The sequence below is a fragment of the Mustelus asterias genome, chromosome 8 (genome assembly GCF_964213995.1).
Source record: "Mustelus asterias chromosome 8, sMusAst1.hap1.1, whole genome shotgun sequence".
Classification (NCBI taxonomy): Eukaryota; Metazoa; Chordata; class Chondrichthyes; order Carcharhiniformes; family Triakidae; genus Mustelus; species Mustelus asterias.
Window position 1 is genome coordinate 119834544 of NC_135808.1, and position 19672 is coordinate 119854215.

General features: G+C 46.7%; 1 protein-coding gene across 1 annotated transcript in view; it reads left to right on the forward strand.

Moving 5' to 3' along the window:
• abca4b (ATP-binding cassette, sub-family A (ABC1), member 4b) overlaps nucleotides 1-19672 on the forward strand; it is a 136857-nt gene that overhangs the window by 16951 nt on the left and 100234 nt on the right. The window contains exons 6-10 of the mRNA XM_078218844.1: nucleotides 9565-9762; nucleotides 10565-10654; nucleotides 12563-12803; nucleotides 15817-15956; nucleotides 17845-17961. Coding sequence (XP_078074970.1) covers nucleotides 9565-9762; nucleotides 10565-10654; nucleotides 12563-12803; nucleotides 15817-15956; nucleotides 17845-17961 — 786 coding nt within the window. The remainder of the gene's footprint in view (nucleotides 1-9564; nucleotides 9763-10564; nucleotides 10655-12562; nucleotides 12804-15816; nucleotides 15957-17844; nucleotides 17962-19672) is intronic.

Sequence of the window (19672 nt, forward strand, 5' to 3'; positions counted from 1 at the left end):
AGTGCAGAGGAGTCAGAGGAAGGTTCACCCCTAGGTCATGTGCCTCCCAGTGGCTGGCATAGTGTGAGCATGCAACTGCCTGGCATTAGGTCACTCAGCCCATCTACTTTATCTGCAAACGTTGTATGGAATTGGGAGGGGTAGTGAGTTGTGGAGAAATAGAGGGGTTTATGTAACAATAGCACTCCATGACCTTTAACCCCCAGAGGAAAGGGCAGCAGACGCATGGGAACATCACCAGCTGCAAGTTCCCCTCCAAGTCACAAATCATCTTGACTTGGAAATATATCGCCGTTCCTTCACTGTTGCTGGGTCAACATGCTGTAACATCCTCCCTAACAGATCTCTGGGTGTACATGCACATGATGTGGAGATGCTGGCATTGGACTGGGGTAAGCACAGTAAGAAGTCTCACAACACCAGGTTAAAGTCCAACAGGTTTATTTGGCAGCATAAGCTTTCGGAGCACTGCCCTTGATGAAGGAGCTTGAGGCTCCGAAAGCTTGTGCTGCCAAATAAACCTGTTGGACTTTAACCTGGTGTTGTGAGACTTCTTACTGTATGTACACACACAGACCACAGTGGTTCAAGAAGGCAGCTCACCACCACCTTCTCAAGGGTAATCAGAGATGATTAACAAATGTTGGTCTTGCCAGCGATGCCCAGATCACATGAAGATAAAACAAAACCTTGCAATAATGGCATTGTATAAAGATTTTTTTAAAAGTTTGTTTTATTAGTGTCACAAGTAGGCTTACATTAACACCGCAATGAGGTTACTGTGAAAATCCCCGAGTCGCCACACTCCAGCGCCTGTTCGGGTACACTGAGGGAGAATTTAGCATGACCAATCCACCTAACCAGCACATCTTTTGGACTGTGGGAAGAAACCAGAGCGCCCAGAGGAAACCCACGCAGACACGGGGAGAATTTGCCGACTCCGCACAGACACTGACCCAAGCCGGGAATTGAACCCGGATCCCTGGCACTGTGAGGCAATAGTGCTAACCACTGTGCCGCCGTGCCGCCCATGTGTTTTATAGTGCTTTACAGGCACATTATCAAACAACCCAACATCAAAAAAAATCATATTTTCTGTATGATATTTCATCCTTCCATATAATTAAGAATCATAACCTAATCCTCGTGAATAAAAACATCTTTAAAGAAAGAGTTGATGAGAATCAGTTTGAACAGATTTACTTGCAAGGGCTGTGCACGCCCTTAACCCCAGTGTTCAGACACAGTGCAGCCCTTCACTCACAACATGTCTGAGAGTTGAAGTAATTACAATCTGCATCAGAATGTTCCCTTTGGTAATGGTGTGTGGCCTCAAATTCTTTAACAGATGGAATGCACCAGCGTGGAAAGCAGCACTGACTGACAGTGCCGGGATAATAACAAAATTGGAACCCAGCGCTAAAGGACCTTTTCATATGCAAATAATAAAATAATGAGAAAACATCCACGAATGCTGTGATTCCAAATTACCCAGACTTAACCAGCTTAACCACCTTAACCTTTTTGGAAACTTCGAGCCAGCAAGTTCCAAAAGAACTGTCAACACTTTTGTGACAGTGTTCTTTGACTAGTGTTCATTTCTGGGTGTTTGTGGTTATGACACATGGATAAGTCCTGAATAGTATCCGAACAAACAAGTGGTACAATATCTTCCCATCTCACACATAACTGCTGGAATGTCAAAGGATTTAGAGAGACCCGTAGAGGATTGACTTGTGGCTTTATTGTTGGAACCCATTTTAGGATTTGTTTTCAGACATAAAATAAGCTATTCACCGTGCGGCATGGTAGCACAGTGGTTAGCACTGCTGCCTCACTGTGCTAGGGACCCAGGTTTGATTCCCGGCTTGGGTCACTGTGCAGAGTCTGCATGTTCTCCCCGTGTCTGCGTGGGTTTCCTCCAGGTGGTCCAGTTTCCTCCCACAGTCTGAAAGACGTGCTGGTTAGGTGCATTGGTCATGCTAAATTCTCCCTCAGTGTACCCCAACAGGCGCCGGAGTGTGACGACTGGGGGATTTTCACAGTCACTTCATTGCAATGTTAATGTAAGCCTATTTGTGACACTAATAAATAAACTTAAAACATGATTAAATTAAAAGGTATTTTCCAAAGATTGATGTCAACCGGAAGAGTTTGTTTGATTTGGAATAAATAGACTGAGAGGTTAATGTAATCGATGAGGCAACTGATTTGTTCGGATTTATTATTGTCATATGTATTAGTATACAGTATTGTTTCTTTCGCAGTATACAGACAGAGCATACCATTCATAGAGAAGGAAATGAGAGGGTGTAGAATGTAGTGTTACAGTCATAGCTAGGGTGTAGAGAAAGATCAACTTAATGCAAGGTAGGCCCATTCAAAAGTCTGATGGCAGCAGGGAAGAAGCTGTTCTTGAGTCGGTTAGTACGTGACCTCAGACTTTTGTATTTTATTCCAAATGGAAGAAGGTGGAAGAGAGAATGTCTGGGGTGCGTGAGGTCCTTGATTATGCTGGCTGCTTTTCCGAGGCAGCGGGAAGTGTAGACAGAGTCAATGGATGGGAGGCTGGTTTGCGTGATGGACTGGGCTACATTCACGACCTTTTGTAGTTCCTTGCGGTCTTGGGCAGAGCAGGAGCTGAAGTCAAAGGTCATATTATGTTTGTAACCTATCCTGCGGTTGATACATTCTGGCTGTCTTTATACTGGGCCCATGGCACCAGTGCTGTTGTGGGCTGATAATTGCGACCATTTACAAGGAGTGGTCTCGTTTCAGAGCAAGAGCTTTCAAGTGGATGTTAAGGATTCCATGGGGAAATTTGATGAAGTGCAGGGGAATTCTCTCTATGTTGTGGTCAGCATTCATCCCACAACCAACATCACTTCTTAAAAAAACACATTCTCTGATCATTATCACATTGCTGTTTGGGAGTTTGCTTTACACGAATTAACTCTTCCCTCCTTCCAGCAGTGACTGCAAATCAGGAAAACCTGGTTGGCTGTAAAGTTCTTCCTGAGGCCGTGAAAGATGCTGGATAAATATACTCCCCCCTATCATTTTCTTTCTTTCCTTACCCCCTTCACTTTTATCAGCCTACAGGCAATCGCAGATAACCCAACGTCCCCTACTGCCAGGGAACTTAAATGACCAGTACAGTGCCAGGCCACATGCAACTGAGGGTAGTGGGCTGGCATTGTCTCCAGTACCATATATATCCTCCTCCCACTAAACTTCCAAGGATGAAACATTCCACAAACTTTAATTCACATTTGAAGGACAACACCGCCCTTCCTCCATTCCTCCAATCCCATGATAGGCATGCGCTTACAGCTAATATTCAAATTTTCGAGTAGATATCCATGTTCCTGATTCGATGCACATTAGAACTTAGAATTATGGAACCATAGAATGAGATAGCACAGAAGGCAGCCATTCGGCCCATTGTACCTGTGTCAGCTCTTTGGCAGGGCTGTCAAATTAGTCCCACTCACTGCTCTGCTCTTTTCCCCCCCAACCCTGTGAATTTCTTCCTTTCAAGAACTTAGCCAATTGCTTCTTGCAAGTTGTATTTGAATCTGTTTCTAGCACCCATTCAGGAAGTGCGTTCCACATTACAACAACACCTTGTGAAAGAAATTAAAACATTTCCTCGTATCGTTACAACAATCACCTTAAATTTGTGTTACTGACCTATCTGCCACCGGAAGTCTAAAACAATTGTAGAAATTAAGACTGTATTTGAATTCTCTGGCCCCCCCATTTCCATTTTGGAATCCCAGATCTGAATAATCCATTTCAATACACTTCACAAACAGCTATCAACATTCCTGACTCTGTCAAATAATCACACAACTGAATAATTACAGGAAGAATCAAGGGGTGGGTTTTCAGGGGGACAATAGCCTGCCCCAATCTAAAAGTTGGGCCACAGCTCGCCAATGTGAAACCTGGTTCCCATGCGGAGACAATACCCTGGGGCAGCCTTAATTAGTGCAGAATGTGACTTCCACCCTTCAAGGACAGGAAGACCAGCCCTAGCGAGCTTCAGCCAGTCTGATTGACTGGTTTCGAAGAAGCCATAGAATCATAGAATAGAATCATAGAATCCCTACTGTGCAGATGGAGGCCATTCAGCCCATTGAGCTTGCACTGACAACAATCCTGCCCAGGCCCTCTCTCCGTAACCCCACGTATTTACCCCGCTAGTCCCCCTGACACTAAGGGGCAATTTTGCATGGCCAATCAACCTAAATCCATACATCTTTGGAGTGTGGGAGGAAACCGGAGCATCTGGAGGAAACCCACGCAGACACAGGGAGAACCTACAAACTCCACACAGACAGTGACCCGAGTGCGGAATTGAACCTGGGTCCCTGGCGCTGTGAGGCAGCAGTGTTAACCATCGTGCCAACATGCCGTCATATTTGGACTTCTCTGTTTCTCTCTCCACAGATGTTGCCTGACCTGCTGAGTCTATCCAGCATTTTCCGTTTTTATTTCAGATTTCCGGCATCTGCAGCATTTTGCTTTTAGTGTTACATAGAACCATAGAAACAGAGAGGAAAGGAGCAGGAGGAGGCCACTTGGTCCTTCTGCCATTCATTATGATCATGGCTGATCAGCCAACTCAATAGACTAAACCTGCTTTTTCCCCATAACCTTTGATCCCATTTGCCCCAAGTGCTATATCCAGCCGCCGCTTGAATACATTCAATGTTTTGTCATCAACTACTTCCTGTGGTAATGAATTCCACAGGTTCACCACTCTTTGGGTGAAGAAATGTCTCCTCATCTCCATCCTAAGTGGTCTACCCCGAATCCTCAGACTGTAACCCCTGGTTCTGGACTCCCCTACCATCAGGAATATCCTCCCTACATCTAACCTGGGGTTACTGGAGTGCTCAACACTTAACCAACCCGGGGAGTTTAGTGTAACATGACTGTGCTGTTGGCTGAGTATCAAGGAAAGAAAACAGGGCGGTGACCACATAACTCACATCTCCCTTTAGGCAGGCGTGTGCTCCAGAGCAGCTGTTTCGCTGAACAAAACCCTCCCAAAGGAGTTGTGATTCTGATCATCTGCTTTCAGTTGGGAAGGAAGGAGGGAGGGAAGGATGCTTTCCAATCAGGCAAACAATTAATAAAAGCAAGAATGATTGAAAACAAAATAAATTGGACAAATTTCAACTCAGAAAATCATAGCTGCTAAACTTCTGGCTTTTTAACGTCTTGAAATATTTGACCAGTGTGTTGATGCACATAATTAATCTTATGACAGAGCAATCCAATTACCCAGACAATGAACTAGAATCAGCCCGAAAATATTTGTTCAAGTTAAAAGCACAGTGGGACAATTAGATTACTGACATCACCACATTCTGTGTCTTGGGTGAGGTTGAAAGATGATATATTGATCATTTGCAAAGTTAACCTTGATTCTCCGACTAATCCAATTGCATCAACAAGCTTCTGATGTGGGTTGCTTGGTTACCAAGAATTTGCCAGCTTTGGCTGTGTAGGAGTTGTAAGCTGGGCAAATTTCACGAGTTACTTCTGTCCAAAGCAAGCAAATCTGTGGAGATAGGTGCAGTTTAGCCGATTATGATGGACGGGAAACGTTGTGGGTGAGATAGTTGCAAAGTGTCAGAGTGGGGACTCGAGCCATCAAATTTGGATTTGTTGTTTGACGTTCTGGACTCAATTTGAATGTTGTTACAGGGTTGTTGAGGGAGGTAATAGAAGGGGGAATTGATTAGCAATACTTTTATATAGATTACAAAAGAAAATGAAGAAACCATGTTGTGAGTTTTTGTTCATCTTCTCTTCCCCACTCACTTCTGCTTAGTTCATGAGAAGAACGTCTTGCATGGGAGAGATGGCACGTCCTTGTCCAGGGGCTGCTTTAACACCGACCAGAATCACTCTGCATTGCTCTCCAGATATTTTTGGCTGGAAGAGACTTGGTGGAATTTGTTAAAAAGAAGACGGTTACATCAAATCACGAGAGAACAATAACTTGTATTTATATCTAGGAGTGAAAGCATAGTCATTACTCAGTAAAATGTCCCAAGGCAATTGGCAACAACAGTCTGACCTGACCAAAAGCTTGGTTGCAGACAGTAACACTACATTCTGCACTCTCTCCTTTCCTTCCCTATGAACGGTATGCTTTGTCTGTACAGCCGCGCAAGAAACAATACTTTCCATTGTAAACTAATACATGTCCAAAGATGTGCGGGTTAGGTTGATTGGCCATGCTAAAATTGCCCCTTAGTGTCCTGGGATGCGTAGATTAGAGGGATTAGCGGGTAAGATATGTCGGGATATGGGGGTAGGGCCTGGGTGGGATTGTGGTCGGTGCAGACTCGATGGGCCGAATGGCCTCTTTCTGTACTGTAGGGTTTCTATGATGTGACGATAACAAATCAAATCAAATCAAATCAAAAAGAGAGGTAGTTTGAACAAACACCTTAAAAGAGGAAAGAGAGCTGGAGGGATCGAGAGGGTTAGGGAGGAAAGCACGGAACTTAGGCACCAGGCACAGAAGACACAGGCTCTCAATAGTAAAACAATGAAATTCAAGTGTGCACAAAAAACCAGGAGTGCAGAGGTCTGAGGGGACCAGGCTGACCTGAACATAGTTACTGAGATGGGGAAGGATCAGCTCATGAAAGTATTTGGACTGAAGGATGAGAATTTTAAAATCGAGTTGTTGCCAGAACAATGTGGGTCAGTGAATGCAGCGTAAGTGAGAATGCTGGCATCCATCACAAAGGATTTAACGTAAGTGTTAGAGTCCATTAGAAACTATTTTATAGCAGGGCACTTGGAAAACAGTGGCAGGATTGGACAGAGTCTGCATGGATTTACGAAAAGGAAATCATGCTTGACAAATCTACACTGGAATTCTTTGAGGATGTAACGCGTAGACTTGATGAGGGGGAGACAGTGGATATGGTTTATTTGGACTTTCAGAAGGCTTTCAACAAGGTCCCACATAAGAGATTAGCGTGTAAAATTGAAGTGCATGGGATTGGGGAAAGTGTATTGAGATAGAATGAAAATGGTCGACAGACAGGAAACAGAGAAGGAATAAACGGGTCTTTTTTCCGAATGGCAGGCAGTGACTAGTGGGGTACCGCAGGGATCAGTACTAGGACTCCAGCTACTCACTATACATATTAATGATCATGAGGGAACTAAATGTAATATCTCCACATTTGCAGATGACACAAAGCTGGGTGGGAGGGTGAGCTGTGAGGAGGATGCAGAGATGCTTCAGTGTGATTTGGACAAGTTGAGTGAGTGGGCAAAAAGCATGGCAGATGCAGCATAATGTGGATAAATGTGAGGTTCACTTTGGTGGCAAAAACAGGAAGGCAGATTACTATCTGAATGGCCATAAATTGTGAGAGGGGAATGTGCAACGAGACCTGGCTGTCCCCGTACACCAGTCGCTGAAAGTAAGCATGCAGGTGCAGCAGGCGGTATAGAATGGTATGTTGGTCTTCATAGTGACAGGATTCAGGTACAGGAACAGGAATGTCTTGCTGCAATCACACAGGGTCTTGGTGAGGCCACACCTGGAATATTGTGTGCAGTTTTGGTTTCCTTATCTGAGGAAGGATTTTCTTGCTCTAGAGGGAGTGCAGCGAAGGTTTACTGGACTGATTGCTGGGATAGTGGGACAGATGTATGAGGAGGGATTGAGTTGGTTAAGATTATATTTACTAGAGTTCAGAAGAATGAGGGGGCATCTCATCAAACCCTATAAATTCTAACAGGACTAGACAAGTTTAGATGCAAGAAGGATGTTCCCAGTGGCAGGGGAGTCCAGAACCAGGGTCACAGTCTGAGGATAAGGAGTAAACCATTTAGGACCGAGATGAGGAGAAATCTCTTCACCCAGAGAGTGGTGAGCCTGTAGAATTCTTTACCACAGAAGGCATTGTGGGCCCGATTCTCCCAAAAAAATTCTAAGTGCTGAGTTGGTGGGGAAAATGGTGTTTTCTCAGTGGGAGTTCAGACTCGAATCTCCCACACTCTGTGCACTGCAGAGGTCACAATCGTGAATATCATTAAAAGCTCGGGGGCGGGGCCTATTCACGCTGCAGTCTGACAGTTCTGCACCTCTACACATGCTCAGTGGCCCCGAACTGTCAGACTGCAGTTTGCTGGTCAGCTCAATGGCTGGCCAGTCCGGGTCTCCCGCGCTGCTGCCCCTCGTGAAACCCCCACAAGCGGCCTGCACAAGCATTCCTGGGTCAACCACAACGCCCCCCCTCGTCCTGGAGCAATGCAATCTCCAGTGCCCCGCCCCCCCCCCCCCCCCCCCCACCAGCAGTGACAATCCCTCCCTCCCACACCCCCAGCAGACACCCCCCCCCGTTGACTACCCCCCCCCCCCCCCACAGGAGGCAGCCCCCCCCCCTTCCCGAGAGGAAGACCCCCCCCCCCCACCTCCGGCAGTCCACCCCCACCCGCCCACCCCGATCGCTGGCCTCCCTCCAGCCCCGACCAATCTTATCTGCAGAGTGGCAGTGGGAACCCCAAACTCCATCAATTGCCCCCTAGGCCCCACCCCGTTGGCCCTGCCCTCTTGGCAGTGCCCGGTGTGGGCACTTTGCCCCTTGGGCAGTGCCAGGAGGCACAGGCTGACACTACCAGGGTGCCCATACCCAGGGGGCACCACCCCCCACCACGTGACCCCCTTGGGGGGTCCCGCTTGCCCCCCTTCACTCCAGCGGGGTCTCCCACTACTTCTCCGCAAGCGGGGAGCTACTCTAAACCCCACTGGAGTGAAATACTCCTAGCGGGGTGGGAGATGCTATCGAGCCCAGGGACTTTGGTTTCCAGTGCGGTCCTGACTGCGCCTGCTCTCCAGCTGTGGGAGATGTGAATGCGTCGGGAACGCATGCGCGAATCCTGCAAAATGGCTGACACGCGCATCTTCCAACCTGACGTGTCAAAAAACGTGTCCGTCGGGATGGGAGAATCGGGCCCTGTATGTTTTCAAGAAGGAGGTAAATATAGCCCTTGGGGCAAAAGGGATCAAAAGATATGGTGGGAAAATGGGAGCGGGTTACTGAGTTGGATAATCAGCCATGATCATGATGAATGGTGGAGCAGGCTCGAAGGGCCGAATGGCCTCCTCATGCTCCTTTCTTCTATGTTTCTATGTTTAATAGATAAACAGGTCTTGGATCAGGCAATAAAGTTTTGGGTGAGCTCGAAATTACGTGAGGGCAGGAGGCCAACCAAGAGATCACAGTCTCCAATTGTACCTCAGAACTAGTGAAATGCAAATTGTAAAACCGGAGGATTTTATAAAGAAATAATTTTTGGCCTTGATATCCCCCAAATCTACAGCATTTCAGAGCACCTAACCATCTTCCACTCGCAAAGAATCCTTTCTCTTACATAATATATTCAAAGCTCCTATGTTTTTAGCGCGAGACCCCTGACAATGAGAGTTATTTGTTGATGAAGAATGAGTTTTCTAAGCGTCTTTGGAGCTGTCAACTAACGTTTCTTCTTCTTCTTTGTCCCGTTTGCTTCTAGTTTGCTTACGGAGTTCCAGATTTAGCCCTCAAGGATATAGCGTGTAGTCAGGTCCTCCTGAATCGTTTCCTCATCTTCCTGAATCGCTGGGGAATGCGCAGTGTTCTGAATGGAATGTGTATCCTGTCACAGCAACGGCTCCAGAGAGTGGAAGACGCACTTTATGCAAACGTGGATTTCTTTAAACTCTTTCAAACAGTAGGTCCATTATTCTGCCCATTCAGTATTGAAAAGCATGTCGCCAGCTACCAAATGTCTTTACTACATGTATTTTTGCCTTGTGTGGGTTATCTGTACTGATATCTGTGAGTTAAGTGGCACTGTGAGGACACCTACTTTCATATCTACCTGAATGCCAGGATGGAATTATTAGTTTGAGTTCACTTACTAGTGCAGATTATTTCCGTTATTAACTTTTTGAACATCTTGGCATTGAATATAATCCATTTGTAACAGGATAGGACAAATGTGATGTGGAAATGTCATATCTACATAATTCGTCAAGGGTCTTCCAGACTCAACGTTGGCTCTATTCTCTCTCCACAGGCGCTGTCAGTCCTGCTGAGATTTTTGAGCATTTTCTGTTTTAGTTACGTTCTAATTATGTTTTTCCTTCCAAATATCCTCAATAGTTTCAAGATAGCAGAGATTATCAACATCTATTCAGATATTCAGACAGGAATGGTACCAGGAAGGGATGATCCTAAGGGAGGAGAGGTAAAGGAGTTTAGGGAGTGAATTCCAGAGTGTGCGACCTCGATATTCGAGGCCTGTCTGTCGCTGGGTGGTGGGACCGATGGAATGCTCAAGAGGCCAGTTTTGGAGGGATGGAGAGATCGGCGGGGGGAGGGGGGGGCGGGATGGGGGTTAGCTATAGGACTGGAGGAGCTTATAGAAGTAAGGTGGTGAAGAATCAGACCGTTTGCAGCCTCAGCATCCTGTCTGACCCTTAGCTAAGCCTCTGGCACAGTAATGTAAATGTGCTGTGTCTTCTTTTCAGCTTCCAAGAGTGCTAAACCCTTATTCACAAGGGATAGATCTGCGTTTCTGGTTGAGAATTATGAATGATGCATCGCCCCTATTAGAAGAGGTAAGGAAATAATCACCCATTCCCTATTTGTGTTTAAGGGCACTCGTAATAAGTTCTCTCATCCATCCTATCGTTGTCAGTGGTACCAAAAACTCCAAATTCCCCTCACCCAACCCCATGACCTCTGTGAGTTGGATGGTCAGGTCAACTTGCTCTGAATTATATGGGCTCACACCCACATCGAACTGAGATGAAACTTAAGAAATGAATTTTGCTTGCAGTCAGATACATTGGGGCAATTTCCATTGTGGGAGTGCACTTCCTGTCGGATGATTATATGGGGTCCAGTACTGGAAGTAACAATCTGCTCCAACCTATTGCTCAGCAGACCCTCTTGGGCAATCGAAACCCTCACCTAGGAGGTCACAGTAGGATTGCCAACTCTGATTGGGTGTGTTCCAGCTCCTCTCCTCCACCTTTTCCCAACCCTTCTCACCACATTCCGGTATTGAACACCTAACCTGTTCATTGCTAGACCCATTGCGCATCATCCAAACCCCGATCGAAAAACATCTCACCTCGACGTTATGTGACTGGGCGATTCTTGACAGTCTGTCAATAAGGCTTCCTAGCTATCACCAATTACTTTTAAATAATTAATCACAGGATCTCTACAGTGCAGGAGCCCATCAAGCCTGCACCAACAACAATTCCACCCGAGCCCTAAAGTTTATTCATTAGTCTCAAGTAGGGCTTACATTAACACTGCAATGAAGTTACTGTGAAATTCCCCTCGTCGCCACACTCTGGCGCCTGTTCGGGTCAATGCACCTAACCAGCAGGTCTTTCAGAATGTGGGGAGAAACTGGAGCACCCGGAGGAAACGCACGCAGACAACATGCAAACTCCACAAAAACAGTGACCCAAGTTGGGAATTGAACCCAGATCTCTGGCGATGTGAGGCAGCAGTGCTAACCACTGTGCCACCGTGCCGCCCCTATCCCCTATAGTAATCAAATGTGGTCAGAAAAGTGAAAAAAAAAACCTTGATACCTATGCTTTGTCTCCCAGGGTTGGTCAGAGCATTACCCTGGAGATTAATCTTTAAATCCTGTAGACTCCAGGATGACTTTTCATCCCCCATTAGAGGAAATCGATTTTTCTACCCAGTTCAATCCTTTAATCATCTTGAACTGAATCCAACATTGGCACAAACGTTTGAATACTATGTGCTCTATACTCTTCTCCAGCCCCCCTCAGCCCCAGTCGCGAGGTTTCCAGTAGTGGAGCCAGCTCTCCATTGGCCTCCAGTCCAAAACACGCCACAGGAGAGGGTAGCGGGTGGGTCGCCTTCGGCGGGGCTGGAAGATCCCGCTAGCGGGAAGGACCAGAAAATCCCACCCTGTGTTTGGACACGACAGACTGATGGCAAAAGAAATGAAGTGCAGCGGAATCTCATGCTAACATTTCCCGTCTCCCTTTCATGAAGGATCTCCCTCTGAACATTAACGGTGGCACAGTGGTTAGCACTGCTGCCTCACAGCGCCAGGGACCCAGGTTCGATTCCCAGCTTGGGTCATTGTCTGTGCGGAGTCTGCACGTTCTCCCCGTGTCTGCGTGGGTTCCCTCCGGGTGCTCCGGTTTCCTCCCACAGTCCAAAGATGTGCGGGTTAGGTGGATTGGCCATGCTAAGTTGACCCTAGTGTCAGGGGGATTAGCAGGGTAAATGTGTGGGGTTGTGGGAAGAAGGCCTGGGTGGGATTGTGGTTGGAACAGACTCGATGGGCTGAATGGCCTCCTTCTGTACTGTAGGGATTCTATGGTTCTCATTTCTTCCACAGCTCAGCATTTTCTGTTTTGATTTTGTCTCTCCAGCTTCTCTCTTCGCTGCTGCATTGATGTATTTATTTAAAGCACGAGTGATCGATGGAATGATTTTGCTTTTGTTTTAATTTCTCTCCTCCCCAGTTTATCGCAAGGGACAGTTTTCAGGATCTGCTCCGGGTGCTGTACTCGCTCTTTTCCGAGGAAGGCCCGGCTTCATTCAGTCAGCTAATGGAGCTGTTATCAAATCTAATCTGCGGCCACCCTGAGAAAGGAGGCTCTCGTGTTTTCTCGTTCAACTGGTATGAAGATAATAATTACAAGGCTTTCCTCGGAATTAACAACACAAAGAAAGAGTCAAAGTATGCTTACGATTACACAACCAGTAAGTGTTCCCTGTAAAAACTGACATGTTCTCTGGCGATTGGAGATTGGAATAAGAATGTGGACATTGAGGGCTGGATGTTAGGGGATCCTCGTGTTCCACCGCACCAGCTAAAGTCAGTTGAGAGGCCGTCCATGAAAAACATCCATCTGCCCTGCAGCCATTTTACATTTGTCAGGGTTTTAATTGGCTCAGAGCGAGACTCTTGCCCCCACCTGGGGAAGGGGGTCCCGCTTTATAGAACTGCTCACCAATCAGAGCCAGGTTCAAGCAAAGGTCACGGGTGGTCTATAGCCAGAACTCAGAGGTTATGGAAGCTGAACTGAAGGGCAGTCCAGGCTGTCGGCAGGGTCTGCCTGGTAGGCCCCAGCCTGGGTCATAAAGAGCGGGTGGGGCCAGGGTTTGAGAGGCGGGGGGGCTGTTTAATCAGAGAATTCTCCAATCCCTACAGTGCAGAAGGAGGCCATGTGGCCCATCGAGCCTCACTGACAACAATCAGTTGGGGTGGGACGGTGGCACAATGGTTAGCATTGCTGCCTCACAGCGCCAGGGACCCGGGTTCGATTCCCGGCTTGGGTCACTACCTGTGCCGAGTTTGCACATTCTCCTCGTGTCTGCGTGGGTTTTCTCCGGGTGCTCCGGTTTCCTCCCACACTTCAAAGATGTGAGGGTTAGGTGGATTGGTCATGTTAAATTGCCCCTTTGTGTCAGGGGGACCAGCTAGGGCAAATGCTAGGGTTATGGGGATAGGGCCTGGGTGGGATTGTGGTCGGTGCAAACTCGATGGGCCGAATGGTCTCCTTCTGCATTGTAGGATTCTATGATTTTAGGATTCTGATCCCACCCAGGCCCTACCCCCAAAACCCCATATATTTACCCCACTAATCAATCCCGCTGACTGCAAGGAGTGATTTACCATGGCCAATCCACCTAACCCACGCATCATTAGAGTGTGGGAGGAAATCGGACCATCCGAAGGAAAACCGCAGAGACATGGGGAAAATGTGCAAACTCCACACAGACAGTGACCCAAGGCCGGAATTGAACCCGGGTCCCTGGCGCTGTGAGGCTGTAGTGCTAACTACTGTGCACAGTGAAGGGGACCAGATTTGAGAGGTTGTGGGCTGTTTAAAGAAGAGGCTATGACCTTACGGGGAGAATGTCCTGATGGGCACAGGGAACCCAAGTGAGGGCCCCTGTGCTGGTAAAATAGAGACCAGGACAGGATAGTCTCAATAGGCAAGAGTGAGCGGGTGGGGCCAGGTTTTGAGAGGCTAGGGGGCTGTTTAATCATAGAATTCTACAATCCCTACTGCGCATCAATTGAAATGGAATGGGAGACACCATTTTTACGGAGGTAAAGTGGGGGGGGTTGGCTGGATCGCCCACCCGCACAAGGAGATAGCTGATGATGCTCATGGAGAACACATTGAAACCAAAAAAGGAGGCCGGCCTGATGTTGCAGTTGGAGTCCAGGTCTCCACAGGCACTGAGTGCCAGTTTAGATGCTTTGGAGCTGTCTCCATGGAATAGACCAGGAGACCAATGTTCTAAGCATTGTCTGGGTGCTGGAACAGCTGGAGGCCGCCCTGTAGGAGGATCCCCTCAAAGCCGCCACCACTCTTCCGCCAAACCCCAACTTACACTGATTGTCTCGGTGTAAGATCCATTTTTGAAATTGAAGTTTAAAAAAGCTGGAGTAAAAGACCTCCATTTTGAAGTGCCCTCTTCGTTACTTATCTTGTCTGCTGAGCCTTTTTTGCTGGAAGCTCACCCATTGTCCCCTACAGCTTGAGGAGACCACCTGCCATCCCTAATAGGGTGACAAGTTCATTTGCGGGCCCATTAAAGCAGTGCCTCCTGTAAAAATTAAGGCTGTTTCCCCCTGGGGTAGGGTTCAGGAACACAATGGGAAAATCCTACCCCCAGTCTCTGCATGGGTTTCCTCCCACAGTCCAAAGATGTGCAGGTTAGGTAAATTGGCCATGCTAAATTGCCCCTTAGTGTCAGGGGGACTAGCGAGGGTAAACGCATGGGGTTATGGGGATAGGGCCTGGGTGGGATTGTGGTCAGTGCAGACTCAATGGGCCGAATGGCCTCCTTCTGCACTGTAGGATTCTATGATTCAGTCTCTGACACATAAACCTTTGGTATAGCGGGAAATGCCAAGTGAGGAATTATATAGGGTAAAAATGAGTGGGTAAGATTGGGGCAGCATGGTGGCACAGTGGTTAGCACTGCTGTCTCACAGTGCCAGGGACTCGGGTTTGATTCCTGGCTTGGGTCACTGTCTGTGTGGAGTCTGCACGTTCTCCCTGTGTCTGCGTGGGTTTCCTCCGGGTGCTCTGGTTTCCTCCCACAGTCTGAAAAACATGCTGGTTAGGTGCATTGGCCATGCAAAACTCCCCCTCAGTGCACCCGAACAGGTGCCGGAGTGTGGCAACTAGGGGATTTTCACAGTAACTTCATTGCAGTGTTAATGCAAGCCTACTTGTGCCACTAATAAATAAACTTTAAGTGTGGTTGATGAATTCATCGCACGGTGTAAGTGAATCATAGAAGTGAGTAATAGTGTCAGGTGTGATCCCAAGTCCAGACTGAGTTGACGGATGTTAAATGGGGATCAATAGAGCACAACAGCCAGACTAAGCACAGAACAAGGGGGAAAAACTGTTCCTGTTTGGAAAATCCTATTGAATGTGCAAACGATTGAAGGGATTCCTAGGTCTCTCTTCCTCCCCAGTTTCTTCGGCTGTTATCACTCCCCCTCCTGTGTTACAACTGAAAAGAAAGCCACAAGTAAGTGGCCTTTGCCTAAGAAACAATATTGGCCATCACCTTCAGAGAGAAGAGGGAGAGCGGGAGATGGATATTGATGGTGGTGGAATGGAGATAAAACAGATGCAGTGAATGTGGATAGACAGGATTCTGTGTAATTGTGGTCAGCTTTACTGGAGCTAAGAATCAGTCTGTGATCGCACTAATGCTAATGTTTGGTAAATGTTCACTGTAGCTCCTTTCTGCAACGCGATTAATCAAAACATGGAGTCCAACCCCACAACCAAGATCATCTGGAACATGCTGAAACCGCTGCTGATGGGCAAGATCCTGTTTGCCCCCAATTCCCCAGCAACCCAGCAGCTGATCAAAAATGTAAGAGCACGCGATTTTTACTCGATTCTGATGATTAATTTTAGATGATTGCATGCACTACATCTGAATAGTATTATACCTATGTACCTTGCAAACTCCTAATCTCTTCAGAGGAACATATCATGAAGGCTTATTCAATGCATAGTGTCAATTATGGGCTAAGTTTAATTGTGTGATTTAAAAAAAAAATACCATGCACAAATGGAACCATTGAAGGGAAGTATTGCCCTAGTGGTGTGGATGCAAACTTTGGATAATTTAGAATGTAATTTGGTGTAATAGTTTGAAGAATCTTGTTCCAGTGACTTGGTGATTGGAAAGTCAACTGAAAGCAGACACTTATCCCTGGTAGCCTATTGGCTACAGCTTCTATTGTTCAGCATAAATCAATCATGGCTTCTCTAATCGAATGTAGGCGGCACGGTGGCACATCCTATTCGGGTGCCACAGTGGTATAGACTAAAAAAGCCTCACAACACCCGAGACCTGAGTTCGATTCCGGCCTTGGGTCACTGTCTGTGTGGAGTTTGCACATTCTCCCCGTGTCTGTGTGGGTTTCCTCCGGGTGCTCTGGCTTCCTCCCACAGTCCAAAGATGAGCAGGTTAGATGGGTTTGCCATGCTAAATTGCCCCTTGGTGTCCAAAGGTGTGTGGGTTGGGTGAATTAACCATGGTATATGCGCTGGGTTACGGGGATAGGGCAGTGGGGGAGGGGCTGGGTGAGATGCCCTTTCAGAGAGTCGGTGCAGATTTGATGGGCTGAATGGTCTCCTTCTGCATGTGAGGGATTCTATGAATCTATGTGAGAGAGTTTGAGTGTACATTGTTTGAACAATATTTCTCGATGTGCCACAGTGTGATGAATGTTTGCTGGATGAACTTTTCATCGCCTGTTCTCTGTGCTCTAGGTAAAATGCCATTTTCTCTGTGCAATAGTAATGATAGACATATGCCTCTCTAGTTTGTTAGCACTTTGAAAAGATCCTTGTTCAGACAGAGGGAGCTGGTAAATAGTGCCGCATGCTGCAGAACCTCTGATTACCAACCAGGCACGTGGTGGATCTCATTGAAAAGGCCAGGCAGCCCTACATTGAGTTTAAAGTCATGAAATCTCACTAGCTGTTCTGTCTGGAGACAATACGCATTTCTTTAACCTGTGTTTAATGTTCCCTCCACCCACATTGTCTGTATCTTTAAGATCTGGTTGGCTGTAGGGATTTGCATTCTAATCAGTATTCTGTAACTTGATTTTGTGTCTCTGTGCCCTGTTTGAGAGCACATTTCCACTCCATCTGACGAAGGAGCAGCGCTCCGAAAGCTTATGGTATTTGCTACCAAATAAACCTGTTGGACTTTAACCTGGTGTTGTGAGACTTCTTATTGAGTTTAAAGCACAGTGCGCACCCAGTCAGAATGCTTGACAAATATTATCAGAAACAGATAAATGTAACAGGTTTACTGCACTTTAAAGAAGCCCCTTCTTCATCTTTCTTGAATATGTCAGTTTATTTTACCCACTCCATTGTAGGGATGTAGGAATTAGGAGCAGAAGTAGGCAAGTTCAGCCCTTCGAGCCTGTTCCACCACCATTCAATCAGACCATGGCTGATCTCTCCCTGGTCTCAAATCCGCCTCCCCCCACCCGTGTTCCCCATATCCCCTTATCCCTTTTTTTTATTGGAAATATTTTTATAGAAATATTTTATTTCAGAGAAGCACAAATATAATTTTTAACATTGCTCATCCTGAGTTAATAGCGGTTCAGATGCATGATCAGTCTGTGGTCCAGCAGAAGGAGGGCTTGTTCAGTCCCGAGTTAAATACGTAAGGCCGTGAAATGTTTAAATGCAGCGCACAACAACATGTGTCGGTTGAATCTCCTTCACAGGCTAATGCCACTTTCGAGGAACTGCACAGACTTAAGAGGATTGGAAAGATCTGGGGGGAGGTGAAGCCACAGATGTGGAACTTTTTCCAGAACAGTGTACAGATGAATATAATACGAGTAAGTATTGGCCATCAGGACAGGTGAGCAAAGTGTCGCTGCCAACCAGCCATCTCTCAGCTCTTCAGCTTCTGCCACTGTGGTTATCCTGAATGCTTTGTGACAGAGACAGATTAAAGATGTTTAACATCTTCCTACTTTCATTGTTTTCTCTATCTGGTCTTGGTGGCTGTTCTTCTCTCCCCGAACTTGTGCTTTGCATGTCCTTGTCATGTCAATCGTGATCATGGCTACTGAGGAGGCAGTGGCGCAATGGAATTGTCGATGTTCCAGAGACCCAGAGTAAGATCTGGGGACCCGGATTCGAATCCCACCAATGGTGAAATTTGAATTCAATAAAAGTCTGGAATTAAAACTCTAATGGTCATCGTGGAACCATTGTCAATAGTCGTAAAAGTCCTTTAGGGATGGAAATCTGCCTTCCTTACCAAGTCTGGCCCACATGTGACTCCAGACCCACAGCAATGTGGTTGACTCTAAAATGTCTTCTGAAATGTAGGGCAGTTAGGGATGAGCAATAAATGCTGACCCAGCCAGCGATGCCCACATCCCATAAAATGATAAATATATCATAAGATGGCTATATAGAATGCAAAACTTCTAAAATCCCTAACAAGTGTTATACTCCTTAATGGATATCCTACATGAATGTGGGTTTGTGTTCGAGGTTTAATTACAATGTTGTAAGGGTGCCACATTAAAAGCATCTGGGCAACCTTAACTTCCTTCCCAGAGAGTGTGTGCCCACAGCATAACACTGTCCATAATTTGGCATCAACTGACACTCTCTCAGCCATAGGATAGTTGGTACGGTAAGTGGAAATTGTTGAACCATTGCCGTAAGGGGTGCTCTCCTGATCTTGTAGCTATGATGCCTGTTTGGGATCAAGTAGATAGAGAGCTTTGAACTCCACCTAATCATTCTATTCCTAAGGGTGGCATGGTGGCACAGTGGTTAGCACTGCTGCCTTGCAGTGCCAGGGACCCGGGTTCAATTCCGACCTTGGGTCACTGTCTGTGTGGAGTTTGCACGTTCTCCTCTTGTCTGTTGTTGTGGGAGGCAAGGGAGGAAATTGCAGGGGCTCTGACCCAAAATTTTAATTCTCCCCTGGCTACTGGGGGAGTGCCAGAGGACTGGAGAACAGGTAATGTGGTCCCACTATTTAAGAAAGTTTGTAGAGGCAAGCTAGGGAACTACACACGAGAGAGTCTCTCGTCTGTGGTTGGGAAACTACTGGAGAAGATTCTGAAGGAGAGAATCGATCTTGATTTGGAGAGGGAAGGTTTGATCAGGGATAGTCAGCATGGTTTTGTCAGTGGTAGGTCGTGCCTTACTAACCTTATTGAGTTTTTTGAGAAAGTGACCAAGGAGGTGGATGGGGGCAGGGCAGTGGACGTGGTATATATGGATTTTAGTAAGGCGTTTGATAAGGTTCACCATGGTAGGCTTCTGCAGAAAATGCAGATGTATGGGATTGGGGGTGATCTAGGAAATTGGATCAGGAATTGGCTAGCGGATAGGAAACAGAGGGTGGTGGTTGATAGTAAATATTCATCATGGAGTGCGGTTACAAGTGGTGTACCTCAGGGATCTGTTTTGGGGCCACTGCTGTTTGTAATATTTATTAATGATCTGGATGAGGGTATAGTTGGGTGGATTAGCAAATTTGCTGATGACACCAAAGTCGGTGGTGTGGTAGACAGTGAGGAA